At 42.4% G+C, this 24476-nt stretch overlaps 1 protein-coding gene across 2 annotated transcripts in view; it reads left to right on the forward strand.

The window, feature by feature from the left end:
• The first annotated feature begins 431 nt into the window (after positions 1–431).
• Positions 432–24476, forward strand: part of mgll (monoglyceride lipase) — a 29778-nt gene continuing 5733 nt past the window's right edge. The window contains exons 1-5 of one of the 2 annotated variants that reach the window (XM_034537689.1): positions 432–607; positions 2297–2432; positions 13350–13456; positions 17110–17246; positions 24197–24307. In XM_034537689.1, coding sequence (XP_034393580.1) covers positions 2305–2432; positions 13350–13456; positions 17110–17246; positions 24197–24307 — 483 coding nt within the window. In that variant the 5' untranslated portion in view covers positions 432–607; positions 2297–2304. Of the gene's footprint in view, positions 608–2092; positions 2433–13349; positions 13457–17109; positions 17247–24196; positions 24308–24476 lie in introns of those variants that run through there. The other variant, XM_034537688.1, reaches the window with a different exon arrangement.

The raw sequence follows: 24476 nt of genomic DNA on the forward strand, positions 1-24476 counted from the left end.
AAAGAGAGAGAGAGATGCTGATATGCACTCTACATAAATGAGAGAGAGAGGATGATCTACACACTACATACATATCAGTGGCTCTATGTTCAAAATGTGAACCATGTGGACTCAACCAGTTTTTTAAATGAGGCGAAACAGAAAAGGGCAAGAGGAAGAGCTGTATCTCTGCCTTTGGGGGAAATGTGTGTGTGTGTGTGTGTGTGTGTGTGTGTGTGCGTGTGTGTGTGTGTGTGTGTGTGTGTGTGTGTGTGTGTGTGTGTGCGTGTGTGTGTGTGTGTGTGCGTATGTGTGTGTGTGTGTGCGCGCGCGAGTGTGTGCGTGTGTGTGTGTGTGTGTGTGTGTGTGTGTGAGAGAGAGAGAGAGGGAGCGTAAGAGAGATGGGTGTGTGTGAATACTTATTTAGTTTCAACCCAAACGTCGCTGACTGCATTCTTCTCTTGGCGGGTGGCGCGAGCGGAGTATCAGAGAGAGAGAGAGGATCGGTGAGAGAGAGAGAGAGAGAGAGAGAGAGAGAGAGAGAGAGAGACATAGCCTAGAGGGAGAGAGAGAGAGAGAAGAGAGTCCGAGAAGAAGCTGAAACTTCACTGCAGACTCTACTGCACAGGTTGGTTCCATCTCTATCATATTTGTGATATTTCGTCACGTAGAGGCTTAACGGTGCGCGTGGGGGATCTGCGGTGACCTTTTTATGGATTTGATGTCCAGCATCACCACAACAACCATTGACGCTTTGGTTTGAACCAGTGGAACTTCTTTGTTTGGCAGTGGTAATCGCACATGCCACAATCTTCTCTCCCCACTCATCTTTTATTTGTATTTTATTGTAAATAAAACCCGCAGACCACATTGGCGTGGACGCGCGTATACTAACTGTTGGCGCACTGACATCGACATCAAACCAGAGGAATCGAGTCTTGCTATGATGTTCATTAAAGACATTTTGCGTGGATGGAAAACGCTTTTCCTGGAAGCATGCAGGGATTTGACCACCCCACTGTCCGGTAGTGACAGAGTCGTTCCCATGAGCACGGATGTGGATTTGGTTGGTTGCGCACGTTTTACACGTTTATTTCCACGCGTGATAAACACGTTGTCGTGTGTCCTGTTATGATCTTGTCATATGCAGCTGAAATGATTTACCCACTCGGAAGGCAGTTATTGAGGAATACAAAAATAATAATAACACAGTGTACCCTCATAAGCAAGACGCGTGGATGAAATCATTCTATATATATATATATATATATATATATATATATATATATATATATATATATACAGGCAGCCACATAGTTCACTCGTGTTTGTATCCAACAATTGACTACCATCTATGAAATATTGAAGTGAGCTTTCGGGTTGCCAGGTCACTAAACCTGAAAGACGACACCCGATCACCTCAGGAAATGGCTTCACACCATCCCCGGCTATTTATACCGCCGGGCAGTGTCCTCTTCACTGGGATTGTGGCACATCCCATTAACATGACTTGGATCCAGTATATCCAGCTGGACCCGATGGCAGGGAAGCCTCGTGTGTGTGTGTGGGTGTGGGTGTGCGTGTGTGTGTGTGCGTGGGTGGGTGTGTACACATGAAAATAGCTTGTGAAAATGAGAAAAAAAAATCTAAACCTAAAAATGATCTCGTTCAGATTTTCCTTCAGATTATTTTTTTTATTGTTCCTAAATAACATTACATTGTTAAATCTCTCATCTTATGTCAATGTATCATAGTTAATGTATCATATTCTTGTTTGGGGGTTTCTATCCTTACATTATAGTAATCCAGTTGTTGTATGTGCCAACCAGTTGTTGCTTTGTACACATTGGCGACAACATTTGGCAACACAACACTGCACTTTTAAGTGGCAGTATTGCAATCATGGTCAGGGAGGGAGAGAGAGAGAGAGAAAAAAAAGAGAAAAGAGAGATGGTAGAAAGAGAGGGGGAAACAAAAGTGAGAGAGAGAGAGAGAGAGGAAGGGAGAGAAGGGGAGAGAGAGAGAGAGAGAATGGATAGCCGCCTGTGTAAAGCAGCGCATATGGTGTCGTGACGTAACGCCGGTCGTTGCGGACGTTTGACAACATTGCCCGTGCGAGCGCGCCTGTGTGCGCGCGCGCGTGCTGCTCAGGATTACATCCACGAACCGTCCTCGTCTCGGATGCGTGCGGAGAACACGCACACCCCATAAGCAATGAACGCCGTGACCGCCGCCACCTGCCTGCTCGTCGCCGGCTTCGGCTGCTATCTGTACGGCAGCGATGTCTTCTTATCGCTGCTCCGTGTCTCTCTTGCAGACCCCTCCATGCCCGAGCCCGGAGCTGCTGCGCGGCGCAGCCCGCAGGGAGTACCCTACGCCGACCTGCAGCACATCGTCAACGCCGACGGACTGCACCTGTTCTGCCGCTACTGGGAGCCCGCCGCCCCGCCAAGGTCAGTGGAGAACCGAGCAGGGGGAACAACTCGTGTGTACGGCATCGTCCCCTCCGTGCGTGTGTTACGGAGTCTGCGTGTGAGTTGTGGACTTTATGCCACGAGAGGTGTCTTATATTTGAAGTGTGTGAAAAATGATTATCCTGAGTTGTGAGGAAAGTGCTTGTGATCACATGGCCGCTTTCAGCCCGGGAGTCACATGAGCACTGCAACTTCCTGCATGTTAGTCTTCTGTGTGTGTGTGTGTGCGTGTGTGTGTGTGTGTGTGTGTGTGTGTGCGTGCGTGTGTGCGTGCGTGCGTGCGTGCGTGTGTGTGCGCGCGTGTAGTCCAGTACCAGCTGTTTAAAAGTTGGGTATTCTTTACCCCTTCTAACCAACAACAACAACAGCTGTTTGAATCCACACTCATCCAATGTTGTTTATTTTCTATGGATGTTAACGTCTTCATCCGCCTACAACCAGGAGTCATCACTCAACCAGGAGTCATCACTCCCCAATCGGCGCTCCCCTCCTCGACACCTGTAAACGTGTAGTTTTAAAACATTTACTCGTGATTTGAATCTTCACAGCCTGAAAAGAAGTGATGAGCTGTAATCCACTAACTCGACAGTACTGAATACGCATGTTCATACAATCCTCACGCCTTTGTTGTAGGTCTATAAAAGGTCCCGCTTTACTACTGATATATGCAACACAAAACATCCCTCGGTTAAAGTGAGACCACAACATGTTGTAGCCTACCGAATGATGTTTTTTAAAATAAAATAAACCTAGACAGTTGCGTCTCATTCTAACCCAAGCTCATTAAAAATACAAAAATTATTATAATTATGTTAATCTCTTCATGGTGGTGAATGCCAGATACACCAGTGACTGGGTCATGACCCCATTTGTTAAAGAAAATGAGGAACAGTGGTACTGGTTCAACCCACTAAACAAGTTAAAACATTTTGCTAATGAATCAAACAGAAATTGTTCTGGTTTGATATCCTCTTTACACTTTACTATAGTGGGAAGGACAACAGAATGCACACAAGGAAACGGATAAACAACAGTACGGGCTGTGGTCTCCAAGATCACTTATTGTGAAAAAGCCAACTTTCCAAGCACGGGGAGCTGGCTATCAAACGACAACATCTGTCTCCTCATACTCACAAACCCTTGTGTTTCGAGGTTGCTGCTTTTGAATGGTACTCTCACTCTTAATGAACAGCTTTATAGTCCATTTGCAAAAAGGCCTGAGAAGCTGACTCATAGGGCATTATGGTGTCTGGAAGAGTGTAAATCGCAACGTTGTCTCTTAGTCAAAAAGACATCAATCAATACAACTAGATGAGTAATGGGTCCAGTTTCTGGAAGAAAGACAAAAAGCACACACTTGGTGCTAGTGTCCGCTGGTGGAGGCCCCCTTGGCTGTGAACTCTCGGCCGTAGCCAGGGCACCACAGAGAATGCAGATGTCACACTCAAGCTGGCCTACAGATCACACAGTTACATGCAGAAGGAAAGGGATGTGGCAGAGACACCCTGGCACATCTGGAGTCAAGACATTACTGATCTCTCTCACACGAGGCTCACACGTCTCAGTAGAGCACTGACTCATGAACTGACACTTGTGTCTGTGCCTCTAATGCATAATAGCTCCATAAACCGCGGCTCATAGTTTACAACAGCGTGTGTGTGGTCTTTTTTTTATCGTCCGTTATCTGTGATTTACTCTGTATTTGTGCATGCCGATTCCTAAATACCTGTGTGGAGATATTTGTGAACGTGACTGGCAAACATTGGATTTGGATTTCACCGTTGGATTGAACTTGTCTGCCTGATCCAGGTGCACGCCGGCAGCTCTCGTTAAAATGTAAATATATTTGATTCTGCTCATGCAGTGGGACAAACATTCAACTTTATAACAACCCACAATGCATCTGAGGACTGAGGCCATACTGGGGTCACTAAACCAATCCCCACACTTCCCCATGAACAGAACATGTACTCCCTGCTCATCATTTGAAGCTTGTCAACTAAGAGTCTTGGAAATGAATAACCAATCCTAAAAAAACTTCTCCTACTCCAGCTGCCAAAAGCGTCAATAAATAAACCATACGACACATTTGATTGCATACCACAACAGCTCTACTGTCCCTCTGCAAATACTGGGCTTATTTATTTTGTTTTTAAGTAAAAAGCTGAATCACTGCAGGCTTAAAATAGCTGCAGATCCCTCTGTGTTGTAACCGTTTGGATGGCTTATGTAACAGCGTTTTCACCGGAGGCCAGATAGTGACCGCGCAAACGATGCATGCGGTCATGGTCCAGGGAGGCGATGTCGTGTGTCAGTCATGATGGGATTATAGCTCGACCAGCGTGTGCTTTTCATAGCTGATATTAGCAGATATTTTGTCGTCGTTTCACGTGTACTGTAGTCCAATAGAGAAAGGTTTAGAAGCTGCATCTAGACTCTCACGGTACACTTACATTCTTCACTGAAGCCCAGACTAATGAGACATTTTAGCTGAGCTAGCAGCTCCTCGAAGCTGTGTGTGGTGTTCTTATTGCACTTTTTACAAGCCCCCCCATTACCTCAAACTGAGTTATTGGTCTGAATATGCTGTCGTCAGCATTTATCAGAGTATAATAGTTTGTAGTTCTAAGGGGAAATCAGTCTGTCTTGAACACAAATCTCTTTTGGGGTCAGTGGGGAGAGTGGTCGTCCCGTAACCACAAGGTACCCGGTTGGTTCTACCCCCACTCCTGCGCTGTGAGGTGTCACAATAAAGCAGTTCTCTTTCCTCCAGACTCACTGCAGCACTCAGATCAGTAGTTGAACACAACGTGACACAGCGTGTCAGAGCCCAGTTTATGAAATCTCTGCGGATGCAGCTAAGCCAGAAGCTTTAAGCATTTTATGAATTGAAGTAAAGAAAAAGTGTCCGTGACCATCGGCATGAATGGGAAATAGGAATTTTGAAGTTCTTAGTATGCACCGTGGATGTTTTTTTAAAGCTACATCTTGAACATGCTCTACTTCGTGGAGGGATGGATACGTAGTTTAATGTCAGCCGCAGTAGCAGCCGGTGCAGTGATATGCTTTGACGATCAAAGGAATCGCCAGATAAGAGATTTGCCGCTTGACAGTTTATTAAAAACAGCAGCCAAACGACTCCAACTCATGATCAAATGTTTTATAGCGACGCATAATTTCTACATTTTTGCATGATAACATTAAACACTGTGACTTCTGCTAATATCTTTTTGGAGGCAGCAAGCCATCTGGTTCGTGAGAACTCAAAAACAAACCAAAACAGGGCTGAAACTCACAATAATTTCCATTTCTATTATTTGTCATCAATTAATCTGATGTTTCTTATTGATCAACCGGGTCATTTGTATAATGCCAGAAAAAAATAATAAAAATCACAAGATCCTAAACCCCGCATGGTGTCTTTCCATTGATTGTTTTGTTCAAAACCCAAAGATCACATTATGTCACACCAACTGGAGGGGAAACCGTTGGTTGAGTGTTACGTTACTCTGAGGCTACAAATGTTGGAGCAACAACACGTGGAGAGATTATAAGAAGAGCTAGTTCTTATTTGTGCTGCTCTTCTCAGGATTTTAGCATCCGTCCTGGTCTATTTCAGAAAACATGACTTTGCGGTTGAATACTCTAACATATGGATTTGGGAATCAATAAATCTGCTGTTGGTCGACCAAAAAGCTTCCAAACATGCAATGCAAATATGTCTTTTGATTAACAGACAGCTTGACATGTGACACACCGCCAGTAGATGGCTCAATGAGAGAATGTGGTAGTAACAGCCGCTGGTGGATTAAATACCTCATCACGCTTTGCTCTTAGCGCTTACAAAACTTTTTAGGATGAATATTGACTCGAGGACAGTAATGACTTCAACAGAAGGCCGCATGTGAACTTAACCCCTGACCCACATTGAGTGTAAAGAACCTCGGCCCTGATATTGATTATTGTATTTACACTCGCAGTTCAATTCTTAAATGTGTCTCCTTTTATCTCCTTTCATCTCCTTTTGTCTCCTTTCATCTCTTTTCAATTCATAAGTTTCATGTTTGGACTTAAATTGTGAAATTAATCGTAGGAATACTTTTTCTTTGGTCATGTAGTGTGATGTTTTTATATGTTGTACATGTGCAATAATACCTATCAGAAGTCAATTCACATACAAATGAAGCCTTAAAGTTTTCACATGGGCGTATGAGCATGAAACTGAGGGCAGGGAAAGAATCTACGTATATTCACTTGTACTTTCTCAGGAAGAAATGACAAATCTTTCTGGTATTTGACAGCTTTGTTCGTGTCCATCATGTTGCCGACATGCTGCATGTTCTGTAGGAATTATATGAAGTCTGAAAGATAAAGCAATGAAACCTCCAAATATATGCAATTCTGGTTTGAAATGTTTCTTGTTGGGATGAGCTTGAGATGGGGGTCAAAGGTCAATAGGTCCTGAAAAGCCTATTCACCACTAGAACCAGGAAGTAGGTGAAAGGTGGAGGGGAGGAGCATCAACAATGATTGACAGATCTTCCAGTAGATGTCCAACTGGGGCTTTGAACTCTCATGGAGACCAGCATACCAGGCATACAGTACATGCACTTGCACACCTGCTTTTTTCACATCACTAAAGTACAACTGTCACACACAAACACACACACAGTTAATGTAAATAGGTCAAGCTGTTATTGATGTTTTCGCTGATTTTGCTGTGTTTGTCAGACCATTTAATTTCCCTGCTGCTCGCTCCCCTTGTTACGCTTGTCAGTGGAGGATACTTTAGGAAGATAAAAGCTCTTTAATGGTTCCCATTGAGGTTGGGGGCGTATACAAAGCAGTGTATAACATATTAGGGCCACTTGTATTCCCATAAAATTCATTGAGTAAGTACCAGCTGTGATCGTTTACTGGGATTTTATTTGAAAAGGAAGCAGAGAAAAGGTACATTTTGCTCTTATTCACATTATTGTATTAACACTGTAATAGTAAGAGAGAATTATTGCATCAGTTACATTAGAAGCAACAGTCATAACATTAAAACATGAATTGTACAAATGTGTAAATCATTATCAAAGTACTCTTAATAATTCTGAGGATTTCCATAAATTACCTTTTGCATATTAAATGTGAAAGTGCAATGTTGTAACAACAGGTACTGTTGTGAGAAGATGCATCAAAGAACAATGACATGAAAAGAGAGCAGTTTATGCAAACATGCAAAAATGAAAATGTAAAACTAAAGCAGGAACCAGAAGTGATAAAATGGTAGTATCAGTGGTAATGTTTGTATTTTATTGAGGCAGTGTTAGTGCATAATTAGAAAAAGGTGAATTCATAAGACAGGTACATTTAGAATAGTCTTTTTCTATTTCTATCTGTGCATGCAGATAGTTTGGGTGTTATTTATTCTCCACAGAGGGTGCTGTGTGCTTGTGACGACGTGCAACTTTCAGGAACACTCCGTTCTTCTTGTTTATTTGCAGCATCGGTTAGCTTCTTACAAATCTCCACGAAGCAGCAGTTTTACCCTACGAGGGAGGTATCAAGACCTCCTCTGCATGACCCCCATGTAGACTTCCTTCTTCCTAGTTTCCTGTCAAACTTTCCACATCAAGGGAATGATTGCATGTTGCCTGTGAGCTCTACTGTTTTAAGGTCTGCACGTTGGATTACTTACTTTTACTGGCCACCAGCTTCAAAGGTCATGTTCCCGGGTCAACAACACCGTATTAAAAAGAAAGCCACTGTATTAAACCAAGCATTTATTTTGTTACTTCCTTCCGGAGATCGATCCAACGTGTCGTCTGAGATCGTTGTGGTTCCCATATGCTCTCCGCCCAATTCTGGACTCTGCAAAGATGAAAGTGGAACATTTCCAATGATGTGCGTCTCTTTGGTTTACTTTCACTGGTGTAAACTTTACTTCTGTGGATGCCTGCTGTCTGTCTGCCTCCATTTCTCTCCATCACACAGCAATTTCTCTCTGCTGTGTTACTTTCTGCGCAGTACAAACACACACACACACACACACACACACACACACACACACACACACACGTACACACACTTTTCACTTTTCTTTCCATACCGGTTTGTCACACTTCGTTCCTCTCTCAGCCTCCATGTCATTTTCCACTTGTCACCATGTTCTTTCTGTCATATCCATTTAGTTTTTCTCCAAGTGCATCAAATCTCACTGTCACCTGGGAACACACGGTCTCTCGCAGCGTCTGAAGGGGTCCTTAACACCATTGAAGGTTCTTGAATTCATCAGAGTACGGTTACAATGCAACTGCTACCCGCATTGCTACTTGGTGAACGACTGTAACCGCGTGAGGCAGATTTTTAAATGTGGTCATTTAAAATGTCGCTGTGACCTGGCCTATAATTAATACAGTCACTGTACCTGGAATACTCTTCACTCAGTTTAAATTAAGCAGGCTGGTCGTGCGGATTCTTTACTTTAGATTAAAAAGTGACTAAGTTAGTTTTTTCACAAGCTGCTGATGCAGATTAAAGGAACAGCACTGATGTGGTGACCCACCCACATAAATGTTATCCCACACTCACACTGAGATTAGAGTAAGGATACACACACACACACACACACACCATTGAGTTTGAGTAGTCTAAGTCTATTAATCGTATTAACATGCCAACGTCCGGTCGTCCTCTGGATCCTGTCCACTCTGGTGGACGCCGAAACCTTCAGCGTTAATTCAACTAGACATTATGTTTATATAGGAGCGCATCAGCAAAAGCTAATTCGACATATTCACCTGGTGTCGAATAATTGCCCCAGAGACATGTCGCAATCGGCGTCAAACATAACATATTTGACGTTATTCTACCTGTGTCCTGCCCAATCAAGTGCAGCAAAGCTGAAGAGTAATTCATTAATTAATATGTATTTTACCAGCAGACATTTTGACTCTAAGAAAACGATTCTTCGTCATTCTATTCAAGAAGGCCACCGTGCACAATACCAGGACCCTGATACTGAAGCATCTAAATGGAATGCGGCCCTCGTTCATTTTATTACTTACAGCTGTGTTTTGTCCTGCTGTCACGTGTCAAGATGTCAGAAAGGCCTGTCGTTCTGCCTGCACACGCTAACACAGTCCCAATGTCAATGTTCATGACACGTATCACGATGATTTATGATTTAGAGTTTTCGCGTTTCGTGTAAAACCCACAGTCGAAGGTGCAGAATGTGGCATTCGAGCACAAGTTGGAAGGTTTGTGAGTTCCCAAATAATCTAGCAGTAGCTAGTCAGCCAGCATTGCATTAAGGGGATTAGGGTCTTGGCTTTGTTTTGGGTCTGTGGTTGTTTGGAGGAGCTCTGAGGAGAGCCAGAGGGGGGGACTAAAGTCCCTCTCTCACTCTCTTTGAGTGTTTTAATAAGGCTGGTTCTACGCCATGTTGTTCCAGCAACTGCAACTGGTGTGGGAGACAAGTGGGTCTCCAGTTCCCATGAGAGAGATGAGGTAGAGAGAGGCCGAAGAGAGATAATGACAGAGAAAGATGAAAAGCCTCTTTTCTTGTTAATGGAAGATTAAAGTATTTCAGCTCCACTCAAAGGAATCAATACATTTGTATCTAAAGAATAATCATCCAGGTTCGAATGGCCCTAAAGATTATTGGTAATGCGTACAATTACAAAATCATTCACATCTGAACATTACTGTGTGAGCTAAATATATCTAGTGGTGAAACTATTTAATTTATTATTAATTAGTCAACCTAATTTGACAACTAATACATTTTTAGATCAGTTGTTTGGACTGTTGGTTGGACCAAACCCAATTGTAAGACATGGCCACGGGAAACTTTTTACCATTGAGCATTTTTATAGACTAAACAATCGGAGCAATCAATAGTTGCAGACCTTAATATAAATATACAATATACAGGCAAAGATACTTTGAAGGAGTTGGACGGAATATCTGTCCGTCATTGGACGTTTCCCTGTCCTGCCCCCACTTGTTTGTGATTGGTCAGTGCTAGTTTGCCTTCAGAAGGAAGTTTGCATGAGCCTCATAATACCAAGGGCCATATTCACAAAACATCGGAGGCCTACAATAAATTGTACCTAGAAACTCTGTTCTGTGTAAGATTTAAAAGACATTTCCCACTTTCAAAGATCCCATGTTGATTAGTCCTTTCTGGAAGACTTAAAACAGGCCGGTGTGTTGTGCATTAGTCCGCCCTGTAAAAGAAGGCTTCAGGTTGATGGAGTTTGTTGAAGTAGTATAAAAGCGTCAGCTAAATGACATGTAATGTAATGTAATATAACGTCACAGCCTATTGAAGTAGCACTTGTCCCAAGCGAATGCTTCCTGAGCCTTGCCAGACCACGTGATGCAAAGTGGAAATAGGCTGAGCCGACATACTGATGATGGCTAAATAATGTTTGTATGTAATTAAATGCAGACGTCTGTTGAGATAAGATTCATGTGCAATATAATCCTTCGAAACAATGCAGACTGTTGACTGTCACCAGACGTATGGCCTTTATTCAATTTAGTGTTTCCTCTTTCTGGCGACTCGGGAAGAAAAGCTGGCGAGAGGAAGCAAAGATGGAGAACAAAGTGAGAGAAAGGAAGTAAGAGAGGTTATCAGGCAGACCAGCGGGGTATTAAGGGAATAATGGGACGGCGAGAAAAATATGATGTCCCATTGCGGTGCACAGTGTGTTGTTCACTGTACAGTCGCCATAACAATGAACCCAGATTAGCCCCATTAATCCCCTGCTGCCCCTCGGCATGTGTTACAGAACAGTGTGCCTATACAAAGGCACTCATTCACACACACACACACACACACATACAGTACATGTATACGCACACACTTGCTCCCAGCCAACAAGTGCAGAGGAAGTCTTCCCAAGGAGGGAAAGAGCAGCGGGTGAAATCAGAGTGATTTGTTAATGCAGCCTGATGAACAGATACTCCCATTCTCCTCTTCTTCCCTCCTCACTCACTCTCACTCCCCCCCCCCCCCCCCCCCCCCCCCCCGCCCCTTTCACTCACTTCCCTTTTCCTCTGCCGCTGAATACATTTGGGCTAATTGTCTGCTGCTGATTGAAGCGCCTCAGCTGTGCTGCTGTTCAGAGAAAGAACACTGCAGCGTCTCAGTGCTGCTTAATATGCGCTGACAGAAGAAGCAACACATAACAAAAATCAATTACAAATAACCTGGTCTCACAGCCGGTGCATTAATTAGCTAACGGGTCTCTCTTTCGGAGAAAACGTGAAGTTAAAGCAGCATAAACAAAAAAAGAATATACCTTACATGTATGACACCTTCTCTACAACGACTTAAATGGATGCGAGAGATGAAATGAACAAGAGATTACCCTGTACGCGTTTACATAATGATAAGAGCGTGTTTTTGACATTCGGTGTTGGTTGTAGCTTTATGTCTGCACACAGACAGTACGCTTCCTACAGTATACAATTAATAACCTACGTATTATAATGCATGTAACTTTTTAGTTGATTTACGTAATGTTGTATTTCTTACCGCTCTACACTGTAGTTTGTGAGTTGTGTCTTTCCCTTCTAGCAATCATGATTACAATTAAAATCCCTCGTCTCAGGTAGCGTGATGAAAACATTATGAACCAATGTAGTCGTGGAGCCATATCTGATATTGACGAACCTGGAGAGGCACAATATATATATATATATATTTATGCCATGCAAAATATGACATGATGTTAAACCTGCAATAATTGATTTGTGTTGTGTGGAAACAAATCAACCCCTTTTAGGTTGACATGGCGACCTTGTTCAGTTGCTTATTTAGACATCCAGCTAATACAGAGAAACATTGTCATTCAGCTCTGCGGTTGCTCTCTCCTGAGGGAAATATCTGTCTCTGTAGGTGTTGAATGCTCCACCATGTTCCCCCGCTGCAGTCTGAGAGCTTTTTGTCGGAGGAAAGCTGCCGAAAACAACGCCGTTAGAGACTCAATATAAACAGTAAACTGCTTTACTCACTATTAATTATATTTAGGTGCATCACTACGAGCGACACCTTTCACGTCCTTTTGTTATTTGGTACATTATTGTAAAAAGAAAAGTGGTAGCCACTTAATTAAATGATCCACGTCTGTTTCTTGATGCTGCTGAAAGCCCCAAAACCTCTTTGAAAGCCATCTTTGTTTTGTTTTGCCTCGAAGGTAAAGTGACCGTTAATTACATTTGAATTGAAACATCTGCCAAATACAATACGTGCAAAATACAAAAACAATATGTCATCTCCGTGAGCAGGATTAGGACAAACAAGAATACACAATATACTTTCTTAAACCATGTCATTTATGTGAGAAATTATATTCAAGTGCAATTTACTGCTGAAAATATAGATTCCTCATCAGCTACATGGTTCTGCCTCAAACCAGCTGGAAAACGTTAGTTTCCATGACAAGAGAGCAGGAACGTCTCAGACGTTTTTTGTTTGTGTTTTACTGGATTCCTCCCGTGTTTGTTTTGAGTCAGGAAGGAAGGGGTGTGTTGAAAGCAAATAGATGATATCTGCGATCTCTGAAAACATCTTTTTTTTTCCACTATCATCTCTGTTTCTCTGCAACGATGTTCAGAGATCAATCGATAATTTCACCTAAGAAAACATTCACACACACAAAAGCCCACACCAGGGAGGGTTATCATTGTCATTATCATTGTCATTATCAGATTGTTCGTATCTCTTCCTTCCGTCTACTTGCCCTCCTTTCCCTTCCAGCCTCTTTCATTAAAGCCCTGGATGGAAATCTTCAAGGTTTACCTCGCCTGTAACAGTTGGATGAATCGAGGAAGGAAATGCAAACATAGGGTTGTTTGTCTCTGTGAACACGTGACTCAACTCTTTGTTCTCCTCAGGGCTCTGGTGTTCATCGTCCACGGGGCCGGGGAGCACTGTGGGCCGTATGACGAGATCGCACAGAAGCTGAAGGGACTTTCCCTGCTGGTGTTCGCGCACGACCACGGTGAGTCACGCACATCGCATGACATTCGTGGTTGCCCTTGTGCTCATCAGTAGTTCAAACACAGAACAAGCTCATGTATTAACAGCTGATTGATGTTTTTATGATGGACTTTTTTGGTTGAAATGTGTTTCGCCACACTAGCAGTGTGTCTGTATGAAGGGCAACAAATATTGGATGGATGGAGATCTGATACAAACATTCATGATCCCCAGGTAATGAATCTGAATGACTTTTAAATATCACGAGGTTGATATTTTTGGTTTTGAGTGAAATGTCCAACCTTGGACAGATGACATTTGGTGAAGACGTTCACGTCCAGGATGTCATCATCACGTTAATACTGAAATATTAGTATGTAAAAAACATTCAGCCTCAGCTGCACTTTGTGTTTAATTAGATAGCGTGTGCCAACATGTTCACCTCAGTTGATGAACCTTGCAGCTCACCTGCATGATGGTTTGGTGTTGGTGAGCATGTCTCACTGAGCCATCAACTTGTTATGGGAAAACATGTACTTTTCCACTTACTCAGGTTGCACAAGGCATGTTTTTTCTATAACTGACAAACTAAAATGTTCACTTTGCACAGAAAATGTGGGTTCAGAAAGAATAATTTCATTTTAAAACAGAAGAAAAATGCATACAAATGCACAGCAGCTTATAGCTTGATAGGAAACAGTAATTAGGTAACGCCAGTCTTCTCTCCGGTACATTCCTCCAACCAGGTGCTCTTAGAGGCCAGGCTGTGTGGTGTTACCGGTCTGAGGCGCAGCAGGAATGTGTGAAAAGAGCAGCATGTGTGTGTTCAGTAAACTCATCCACAGAGTAACCGGTGAGACAGAGAGACAGAGGGTGAGAATGCAAAGTCCCAGCTGTAAATGCAGAAATATTTGCAGAGGCAGACATCGCAATACAGAGCTGGCAGAGATGATAAGAACAAGAGGGATGAGGATGACTGAGGCGGTACAGGAGCCGTTTGTTCAGTGGCTCGCAGTAAAATGCCACACTTTTAAATGGAAAATACTGAACTGCAACAAGTCCCTGTAGACCATAGTTTTCCATCTATCTATCTCACACACCGCCTCGGGGCAGCCCCTGATAGAGTTCAGCAGTTGAGATCTTTCGCTTCTTCATCCTTTGTCACCATCCCCCCCCCCCCCTCTCCCCTCTCCCCTCTCTCTCGCTCTCTCTCTCGCTCTCTCTCATGTAATTCTTTCTAATTATAGGACTTTTAAGTCCTTTTTTTCCCTCGCAGCGTGCACAGACTGGAGGATCATTCCATCTGTCACACACTGCAGCTATTTACCAGATGACAACCTTCAAATAGGGCCCGGTGGCTGGTTAATTCACCCAAAATGGAACAGCAACATATACAAAACTGATGGCTGACACGCATGACACATTTTAGCTTTTTTTTGTCGAATGTGGAATGCGATGATGGATGCATGTCACTTGACTCGTACCGCCCCGGCACTGACGCCTCATGTTGAGGCAGCGGGGAAATATTCATAATGGATTGTTTGTTTGGTGATGCCCCAAATTATGTTTGTCCTCCCATTGCGTTGTTGGACAATACTGGAATTGCGATAGTTAATTAGATTACGTTTCTGCATCCATCAGTCCATGCAAAGATTATTTTTTTACTCCAACTCTGACTGGATTAGAGTAGCTACCTAAAGAGGCCATTATCTGGAGAGAAAATAAATATGCATTGATTTAGTTTTTTATGGAGTTTATTTTAGAAAAAGGTAAAAGAGATGACATTGCACACGCCATAAAACGTCCATCCTCAAGTATATTCACCAGGCACTAAACTTTGCTTTGTTTTTTAAGCATCCCATCCATAAAAAACAACGTGTTTCAACATGCAATCGCATTACAAATGTGTTTTAGTCTATTATGATTAATTATCTGTTTGGACTTCACTTCAGTTATTGACAAATACATTAATAAACACTTATATCTGCTTACAGCTAGTGAGTTAGAAACCATACAGATAGATAGAGGGCATATTTTTCTTTTATATAATTACTAAAGTCACATTGGGCTAAAATGACTAAAACTTTGATATTTTACAGACAAAAAATATATAATCAAGAGATCTACCAATATTGACAATCATGATTAGTTGCTGGCCACATTCTGTTTAACCCAATTGATCTTAAGATGAGTCAACTGGACTGGCTTTGTATTATTATCAACTCTGTGATTAATAACTTATGACCAAGAAAATCTGAAAAAACTAACATGTGTTGTGACACTTCCAGTCGTGCAGCAGTGGACATCACGGTGTTAATATATATATATATATATGTGTGTGTGCGCGTGCGTGTGTTCGAGAGCAACAACAAAAGAGTGTGAGGTCATTGATCTCACGTGGAAGGGGATGCAGTGTGCATCGATCTGGAGTCTGCAGCACTTCATCGCCACTCTCTGCAGCTGTGATTAGACATTGATTTGCACGCTGTATTGATCGCTTCTGTATTGAAACGGGGGAGAAATAAACATGTTGCGCGAAAGGCATCTTTGTGTATATATGCGGCACACACACACGGTGTTTATAAATACACACGCACACACTTAGGATTGCAGCGCGAGAGCAAGAAGGTGTGAGCTGCACATGTTGTGAATGTTTAGGTAGCTCAGGGATGGTATTGATTCAATGGTTGCCATGACAACCCACCTCACCTCTCAAACCACTGCTGCGGAAAGCTCTGGGAGACGACACGCAATATATGTATGCATAGACATACATATTCATATTTATGTCCTCCTCACCATCTGTCAGTCACATTTTCTCCCCCCACTGTGTTTGTCTCCTCCTCGTCCTCTCACCTCCTCCACTCCCGCCTTTTCTCCATCTTCTCTCAACTTCCCTTTAAAATTGTCTTTTTTCTCAACTTGTGTTTTCTTTTCACTTCCTCACTCTTCTCCTTCTTCCCCTTGTCACTTTCTTCTTCTTCTTCCTCCTCTTCCTCCTCCTCCCCATCACCCTAATCCAGGGGTACATGTGACGTCCTTTATTTGATCGTTCCTTGCTTCACGCTTGACCCAGACAACGTTTCTTGCTCCGCCATCATGAGGATACATGAGGCCAATCGGACAGACAAACCTTTTATCGTGAATCTCATACTGCATTTCAGTTTTATACTGTGGTGGACGAACAGATGACACACAATGGTGTATCAGTTGGTTTAATTGACAAAAGGTTCCTCCTCATGATTCTCATCTCGATCTGTTATTTCCCGTTTCAATCTCTATCATGAATCATGCAGTCAGGGACATGGGGGAGAGTCTGTTGTCTTTCAGTAATAAACACAGTCAAGTCACCATTTCCATTCAGTCACAAGTGAGGCTGAAAATCCCAGTTTTCATTTACATGACTTGCACTTCTGCTCATGACGTGGATCATTGAATAATGAATTTACAAGCAGAATGTCAATAAATGCAGATGGAAATAATTTTCCCATTTAAAAAAAAATAAAAAAATGGTGTTTTGCGGCCGCTAGAAACATATCAGTGTGGCCAAATATGGGGAAAAGCTGAAAGGTTCTCCAGTCGAACTGAGGGTTCAAGCTTAGTTGAAAGTGTCTCGTCCTCTTATATTCCCAGTTCCTTGTTTCAGTCATTTTCCTCCCTTTATTTCCCACACAGTTGGCCATGGTCAGAGTGAAGGAGACCGGATGAACGTCAAGGACTTCCAGTTTTACATCAGAGACTCCCTGCAGCACGTTGACCTGATGAAGTCCCGCCACCCAGACCTGCCCGTCTTCATCGTGGGCCACTCCATGGTAGGGCACTCTCCATGTCGCTTTATGCTGTTAATTACTGATTAGGCTATGGGACATTCTGCGGCTTTCGCTTTATTTTTAATCACAATATTGTACTTCAAGTAACAGCTCTGAGGATTGTGAAACTCCAAGTTCGTCGCTCCAGTTTTATTTGGTGTGAAATGACATCATATTGTTTCGGAGCTCTTGGTGCATGTGTGCGCAGAGGGACAGCTGCGTGAAACTGACAGGAAAGCCCTGTTCAAGCGTGGGAAAAGAAAAACCCTCCGGTCGGTGTTGAGAGGTTTACTGTGAAAACGTGACATTCAAATACAAAGAAAAAGGAACACGCTCTTCTCTCTGTGTGGTGTTCTGCAGAATAACAGGGTGTTTTAATTACTTTGACCCCCCCATGCTTTCATTGATACTTGTTTTGGTTTGGCCTCGGTCCGACCGCCAGATACATGACGTCTGTTATGTGATGACGTAACTCCACCTTCCACCTGCAGGAACACCCTTCGGGGATGGTTGGCTACGTTGACGTTCACACAGTGACACAGTGACTGCACACAGCCCGCTGCTGCAGTTACAGTTACAGGTTGCGTGACCGGCTCAAGGGCAAAATGTGGGCGTATTTGTCGACGTACAAAAGACAGGAATGTAGATGTTGTCCATGTCATGCAATGTTTTCACCTTTATCATCAATTCCATTCTCCAATGAGTATTACAATGTGGTAAATACAGCAGTAGGTGTCCTAATAGTTTCCATTTACAAAAGATTTCTTCAGTTAGGATTATTTATTATCAATTTTATTTTTCAATGAATCGATTGAATATTTAGTTTGGTCTTACATCTTGGGATCGGCACATAACTGCTGTCTGAATACTATACTAATCTGCAGCTGGTCGCCACGGCTTAGCATGAATCCTGGAAACAGTGAGCCTAGCTCTCTCCAACTGCAACAACATTCACCTCCCGGCACCTCTGAAGCACATGTTGATCACAAAGACTTTAAGAAGTGCTGCTGGGTAGAGTTTGTTACCTTCACACAGCGGAGGGCGAGCGGTTTACTGCAGTTTCCAGTCTGTGTGCTAAGCTAAGCTAACAGGCTGCTGTGGCGGACATATTTCATGTGCAGACATGAGTGCGGTGGCAATCTTCTCATCAAACGCTGTTATTACCCAAAATGTTGAACTTGTACTTGAAAACATTTCCCCCAGGACAACTAATTACTAGGTATTAGTAGGTATTTGTCGTGTGCATACTACATACGTTTTTAATCACGTTTTATCATAGAACACGCACAAAAAGGTTGCAAAAAACAAGTTTGATAATATATTATTAACTTCCCAATTCAGTTCAATTAAGGGAGTACACATGGTGTTAAATTCAATGTGAACAGCAGCAAAGGAACAAACCTAAACATGGCTGTATAAAATCTACGGATGTAACACCCTGTTAGTTCTGTGTGTGTCTCCCCAGTGTCTCTTGATTATTCATTCCCTTCACCTGCCCTCTGCCTCCCTGATTGTTCATGACCTACACCTGTGGGTTTTTTCCCTCCTATATATATTATTTTATTTTATTTAATTTTATTTATTTTTTTATTTTTTCAGTCCCCGGTTTTTCCCCCCTTGACTTTGACTAGTAAAGAGATTTTTGACTTACCACATCTCGACTGCAGCCTGGTTCCTCTGCGCCTGAGCTTTTGCCCCAGCACACCTCGACCCGGTCGTGACAACAGAGACGGGAGCAAACCAGAATTCTCAATGAGAAAAATGACATCATGCCTGGAAACAAAATGCATCGAGGCCGGCCGGGGGAACTATTTTTAACCATTCAGCTTCTGGCAGAGCTGCCGTCAGCATCCCAGGTCTCTCACTGTTGTGCTCAGTGACCCACTAACTCTTACTGCAGCTAACAGAACACAAACGGTATTGATGAGTGATATAATGAATGATTATTACCGTCAGGTCAATTTGCACTCCTTTTGAACTCATTTGTGTCAGACGAGCAAGCCGCTCGGATTCCGTGTTCATACCGAACGCACAAATGTTTTCATGCGTGCAGCTTCATCTGGAGAGTAATAGCTCATGTTGCGTAAGGAAGATGGCGACTTCACTGACGCAGGACATGAAACGAGAGCCTCTTTGAACAGAGTGCAGTCAGAGCCACCTCCGTAAGTCAGAAACATTTCAGGCCCAACGCAAACACTGCATGGTTTTGAGTCTTTAAGCTCACAGCTGGCGGACTCTTTTCACGCAGGGAACACGGAGTATGAATGCAAATTCCTTACCGAACGGTTCTGTAATGAGACGCATGGAGCCTTGTTATCTCACAGCTAGGCAGTTGATTCAGTGGGCTCGTTAGATTCATCAGGAAAAATAAATTTCTTTTTGCAGAAGATATGACAAGATTTGAGGAAATATTGTATGGAAAATAACAAATAAATGTTCGAGACGTTGAACTTTTAACTTCAAGTCGACTCGCTTCAGGGACCTTGTCTATTAAGGCGTCATTTATAAAGGTTTCTATCTTATGTGTCTTTATAAGTACTTTATAAACGCTTAGTAATACGTCATTAATAAGAACTAACTAAGTCTGGAAGGATGCGTGCCAACTTTACTAGTCACCAGATGAGTTTTGCATAAAAAACATCTCTGTAAGAAGTAGTTTTCCAAGCCAAGGTTAAATGGAAAAAGAAGCCTCTTTCTTCTGGGAAGGACTGTTGTTAAACTTTAAAGTTGTAGTGGAAGAACCCTTTAATAATGACTCGCTAACACTTATAGTTGCAGGCCTGGAGGCTTATAAAGTAAGAAATCAATTCTGTTCCATTAATGGATGTCTATTAGAGCGTGAGAAAACCATCGGGGGGTTAACGGATTGACACGTTTAATGAGGCTGTTTAGAAAAGTCTTTGGTGTGGATTCAGACAATTCAATGTTCAACTGTCAAACATTGTTTTCTGCTATGAGTTTTATCGTATTTTAAAATAAGATAAGATATGTACTTTATTCATCCCTAGGGGGAAATTTCTTGAAGCAGCAGCAAACATGTTTACATATATACAATACAATAAAATAAAAAAGCAGGGCAGGACATATTACATTTAAAGAATTTAAATAATAAAGGAAATGAAAATGTAAAAATAAAATAAAAATGAAAAAGTATACAGTGTATCTAAAGTATAAAGTGAAAGCGGTTTACTGATGTTAATTCATTTCTAACAGCTTCTCCATATAATAAGGTCTTATTCAACGCCATCATTTGGGCTTTTCAGACATTTTAAACACTCCTGTCTATTTTTACAACCCTTTTATGGCTTGTGCTTTTCCGAGCAGCAGTACTGTATTTATACAAAGGCCGATGATGCATTCAAAACAATCTGAGGTCGTAGGAGCCCAGACGCAAATAGGTTTGTGTAACTTAAACCACGGGATCCCAGATGGAGGCTCAGAGTGTGTTTGGACATCAGAGTCTGTAAATATTAATGCAGAGCTGACCGAAGTCATGGTAGATCCTCCCCTCTTTCTTCTTTTTCTCATCCCCTCTTCCCTCTTTTCTCTCTGTTCTTTCCTTCCTTCTGTCCATACCTTCATCTGTGTCATTTCCTCAGATGTTCTCTCTGTGCTGTCATGTAAGCCAGTCCCCGTGTACCATCACCCGCTTTCATTTCCTGTCTTCTCTTTCCTCCAAGATTGTTTTGCCTTCATTTTATTTTCTCATTTCCTTTCTTTGTCCTTTTTTAGAACTCCTATTTCATTTTTTTATCCTTCCCGCCCTTCATTTTTCATAGTGTTTATTATTTTTTTCCTTTACTGGAAAACAAATAAAATCCAGACCTGAACTTTTGGGGAAACCCAACCCAAATCCCATATTGTGTTGCTATGTTTTTCCAGGCCTCATTTCCCAGCTTCCCAGTGTTGTGGCCCCTCATCCTGTTTCTATTAGGTGTTCCTCTGTTCCTCTGCTTGAAGTAATCTTTGTTTAACCAGACCAGGATGACGCAAAGACCATGGGAACACTCTGTGGATTCAACAGCATGTGCAGAGACGGCGCTCCAAAGATAACATCCTGAGAGGGACCGCGGAGCGGTTAGCAGAGCCCGGCAGTGTAGATTCACAAATATTTTTTATTTTGAAGTTTCTTGAATAGTTTACACTGAGCAGTCGTAAGCTAGATTCCTGATGGAAATTGAAACACATGTGTACTGTCATAAGTGGTGAAAGATTCAAGTTTCTTTATCATGTTGTCATGTTGTGCCAGGCTCACCACTTTTGGTCCAGAGGGAAATATCTCAGCAACTACTTGATGGATTAGCAGGACTTTCTGTTCAGACATCTGTGGTACCCGGGAGACTTTTCATCTGCATTCATTCTCAGCTGTGGTGTAATATCTCCACATCCACAAAATGGATTAATTGTATTCCTCTAGCACCATAATCAGATCAGATTATTATAGTCACACCATTGTGGACGGTTTGAGGAATTTAAGTAATAAAGATCATTTCGACATCCCTAACATGAATGTAAACTCTTAGTCTTATTAAAAAAACTTTAATAAGTAAAAAAAAAAAAACCTTGCAAGCTCATTGAAAATGTGTTAATTAGTTAACTTCTCAGAGAAGAATCCCAGTTCTCACAAAACATCTAAACAATAATAATAATGTGAAATGGTTCAAACTGACAAAGTACAAATGTGTGAATCTGTGTCTGATCGACCAGACTAACTACTTCACAGGTTTTCTTCAGCATCTTATTTGTTTAAGCAGTGACGCGAGAATTGGAGCAGTTTGTTGATGTTGTGTCAGCTTTTGGGAATTCTGACGAAGGCTTTCAGCTCTGGCTCATTCTCACTCTTCCTCATTTTTCTTCTTCTCCATTACTATTTCTGGCTGAAGCTCCATTCTCCTACTTCCTTAGTGCCAGAGTTTTATGTAATGCTTCGTTACTGTTCAGGGCCTTTTACGGTCTTTTTGTTCAGCTCGTCAAGCCCGTCGTTCAGTTTCCTCTTATGCAAAACCATGTTTTGTATTGTACAATTCTTCTAGTTTGTCATTTTGTCCTGTTTATAATTGTTTACTTTTCACTGAGTAGTTTTATCTTGTCTTATTGGAGAGAATCCAAATCCAAATCACTGGAATTTATTCAGCAAAAGCCATATTTCGCTTCTAAATATTATTCGGGAACTGCAATGTGAGGTAATGCAATCTTTGGCAGTTCTAGTCCACCCACTGTCAGCAGACAGACCAACAATACAAGTATTCATCCGCTCAACCAAAGTTCAGAGTGAGAAAGTGTAAGTAGGCCTCTAATCAGCTTCTTAAAGGGCTTCTCTGTCCCAAGCCCCTCTATCCCTCTCTTATCGTCCCTATTCAAACGTATCTCTCTCTATCGTCGGAGCCAACTTGTACAGTGTGTGTGTGTCTCTTTTAACTTGTGCGTTGTCTGTGTGGGTATATGCAGTGAGGGAGTGTGCACTTGTGTGAAAGTGAGATTTTCTGGTGGGAAATGTTTTGTCTTTTGGTGCCTGTTTCGTGAAGCGAGCCTGTCATTGGCCCCAGGCTGATGAATATTCATATTCAAGTGACAAAGAATGCTTGCATAAACAAAGTTGAAGCCAATTAGTCTCCAGAAAGAGAGCGAGTGAGAAGGAGAGAGAGATAGAGAGAGAGACAGATTCACCCATGCAGACTCACTGTGCTCATGTGTGTGTCTGTCTGTGTGCACCCTCGCAGACTCTTGCACTTGTTGCATATGAGAAGAGAATCCGACCAATAGATTTGAGTCTCGGCCGCCACAGAGCTGTTAATTACCATGAATCACTACATCATAGGATTTACATCACAATGTCAGATGTCAGACGGGAGCCAAGGTGTGGCCCTGAGCTGCTGCTCGCCGCTGGCTTCAGAGTGCACGTTGTGTCGTGTAGAGCAACGGCGACAAACGAGCGGGGGGGGAAACGAACGCCCGTCTGAACAAAAGACGGATTGTTTTATGTTCGTCTTGACCTCTGAGGACTTGTTCCCACTGCTCACCGCATCAGGACCTTTCGCCTACTTTGCTAAGACTTTAATATAAGACCGTAGTCTTATATTACGGCCCGAAGAGGGAGCTCATATCGTCTTCCCCTCATTGAAGCGTGCTCTTTCTTCTATTTTCTAACGCCTCTTGCCCATGTTTCATTTGTTATGATTTCTTCCCTTGGTTAATTCTCCATCATTAGTTTGCCTGACTGGAGGGCTTTGTTCCTCGTCAGTTGTAGCTTTTATCTAGAAGGTCAAACATATTCTACCATTTCACTCATTTCAAGCTGCTCCATCCAAGTGTCTGTAAGACTGTATGTCTAGTTTAACAAATACCATGCCACTTTGTTTGAGTATTAAACTATTGAAATGAACATGCTGCCTGCTGATTGGCTATTTTTCACAAAATAGCCAATCAGTGCTGAGATCAGGTCACGTGACCGTCAGTTGCCAGTACAGGACCCGCTGATTGTTACCATGGTGACCTTAGAGCACGGACACCAATGGACAGCAAACAGCTTGTGACATGATCGATCTTGACTGTTTATTAAAACCCACAGGAACTTGAGTTGTCAGCATAAGGTTCTTCACACACTGTTTGTTCTTTAGCTTTACACCTTAAATACTACTTTGATTATAGCACATGGCATAGATTGAATTGATTGCTTGAAACACAAAGGTTTTTGTGATAGTTTGGATATGATTATCTTTTTTTGTCTGTGTCCTGATGATGTGGTGTGTTTCCTAGAGCTGCCTCTGAGAGAGCTCACCTTGTTTGTGGATGTATGTGTTCACTGTTGGTGGTCTGACTCACGCCTTCTGCATTAAAGATCACCACACCTTTTAAAAGAAATGTGGGTGAAAACAAACATGCCAAAAACATCTCATCAATTTATTTACGGGTTAATTTACCAAAATATGCATTCTGTCCTTTTCCCTACTCAGGGTGGTGCGATCTCCATCCTGACGGCCTGTGAGAGGCCCGGTGACTTTGCCGGAGTGGTTCTGATAGCTCCGATGGTCCAGATGAACCCAGACTCGGCAACGCCGTTCAAGGTACCGCACGGTCACTCGTCCACTCTTCAATTTGCTCTCTCGGTTCCTCTGCGCTTTCCTTCATAATTGAGTCGCTCTTTCGTGCAGTCAAGTACTCAGTTTACCCAGGGAGATGACGATAATACTTTATTGTATTATGTATTTTACTATTTATTATTTCAAAGGCGAG

The sequence above is a fragment of the Cyclopterus lumpus genome, chromosome 7 (genome assembly GCF_009769545.1).
Source record: "Cyclopterus lumpus isolate fCycLum1 chromosome 7, fCycLum1.pri, whole genome shotgun sequence".
Lineage (NCBI taxonomy): Eukaryota > Metazoa > Chordata > Actinopteri > Perciformes > Cyclopteridae > Cyclopterus > Cyclopterus lumpus.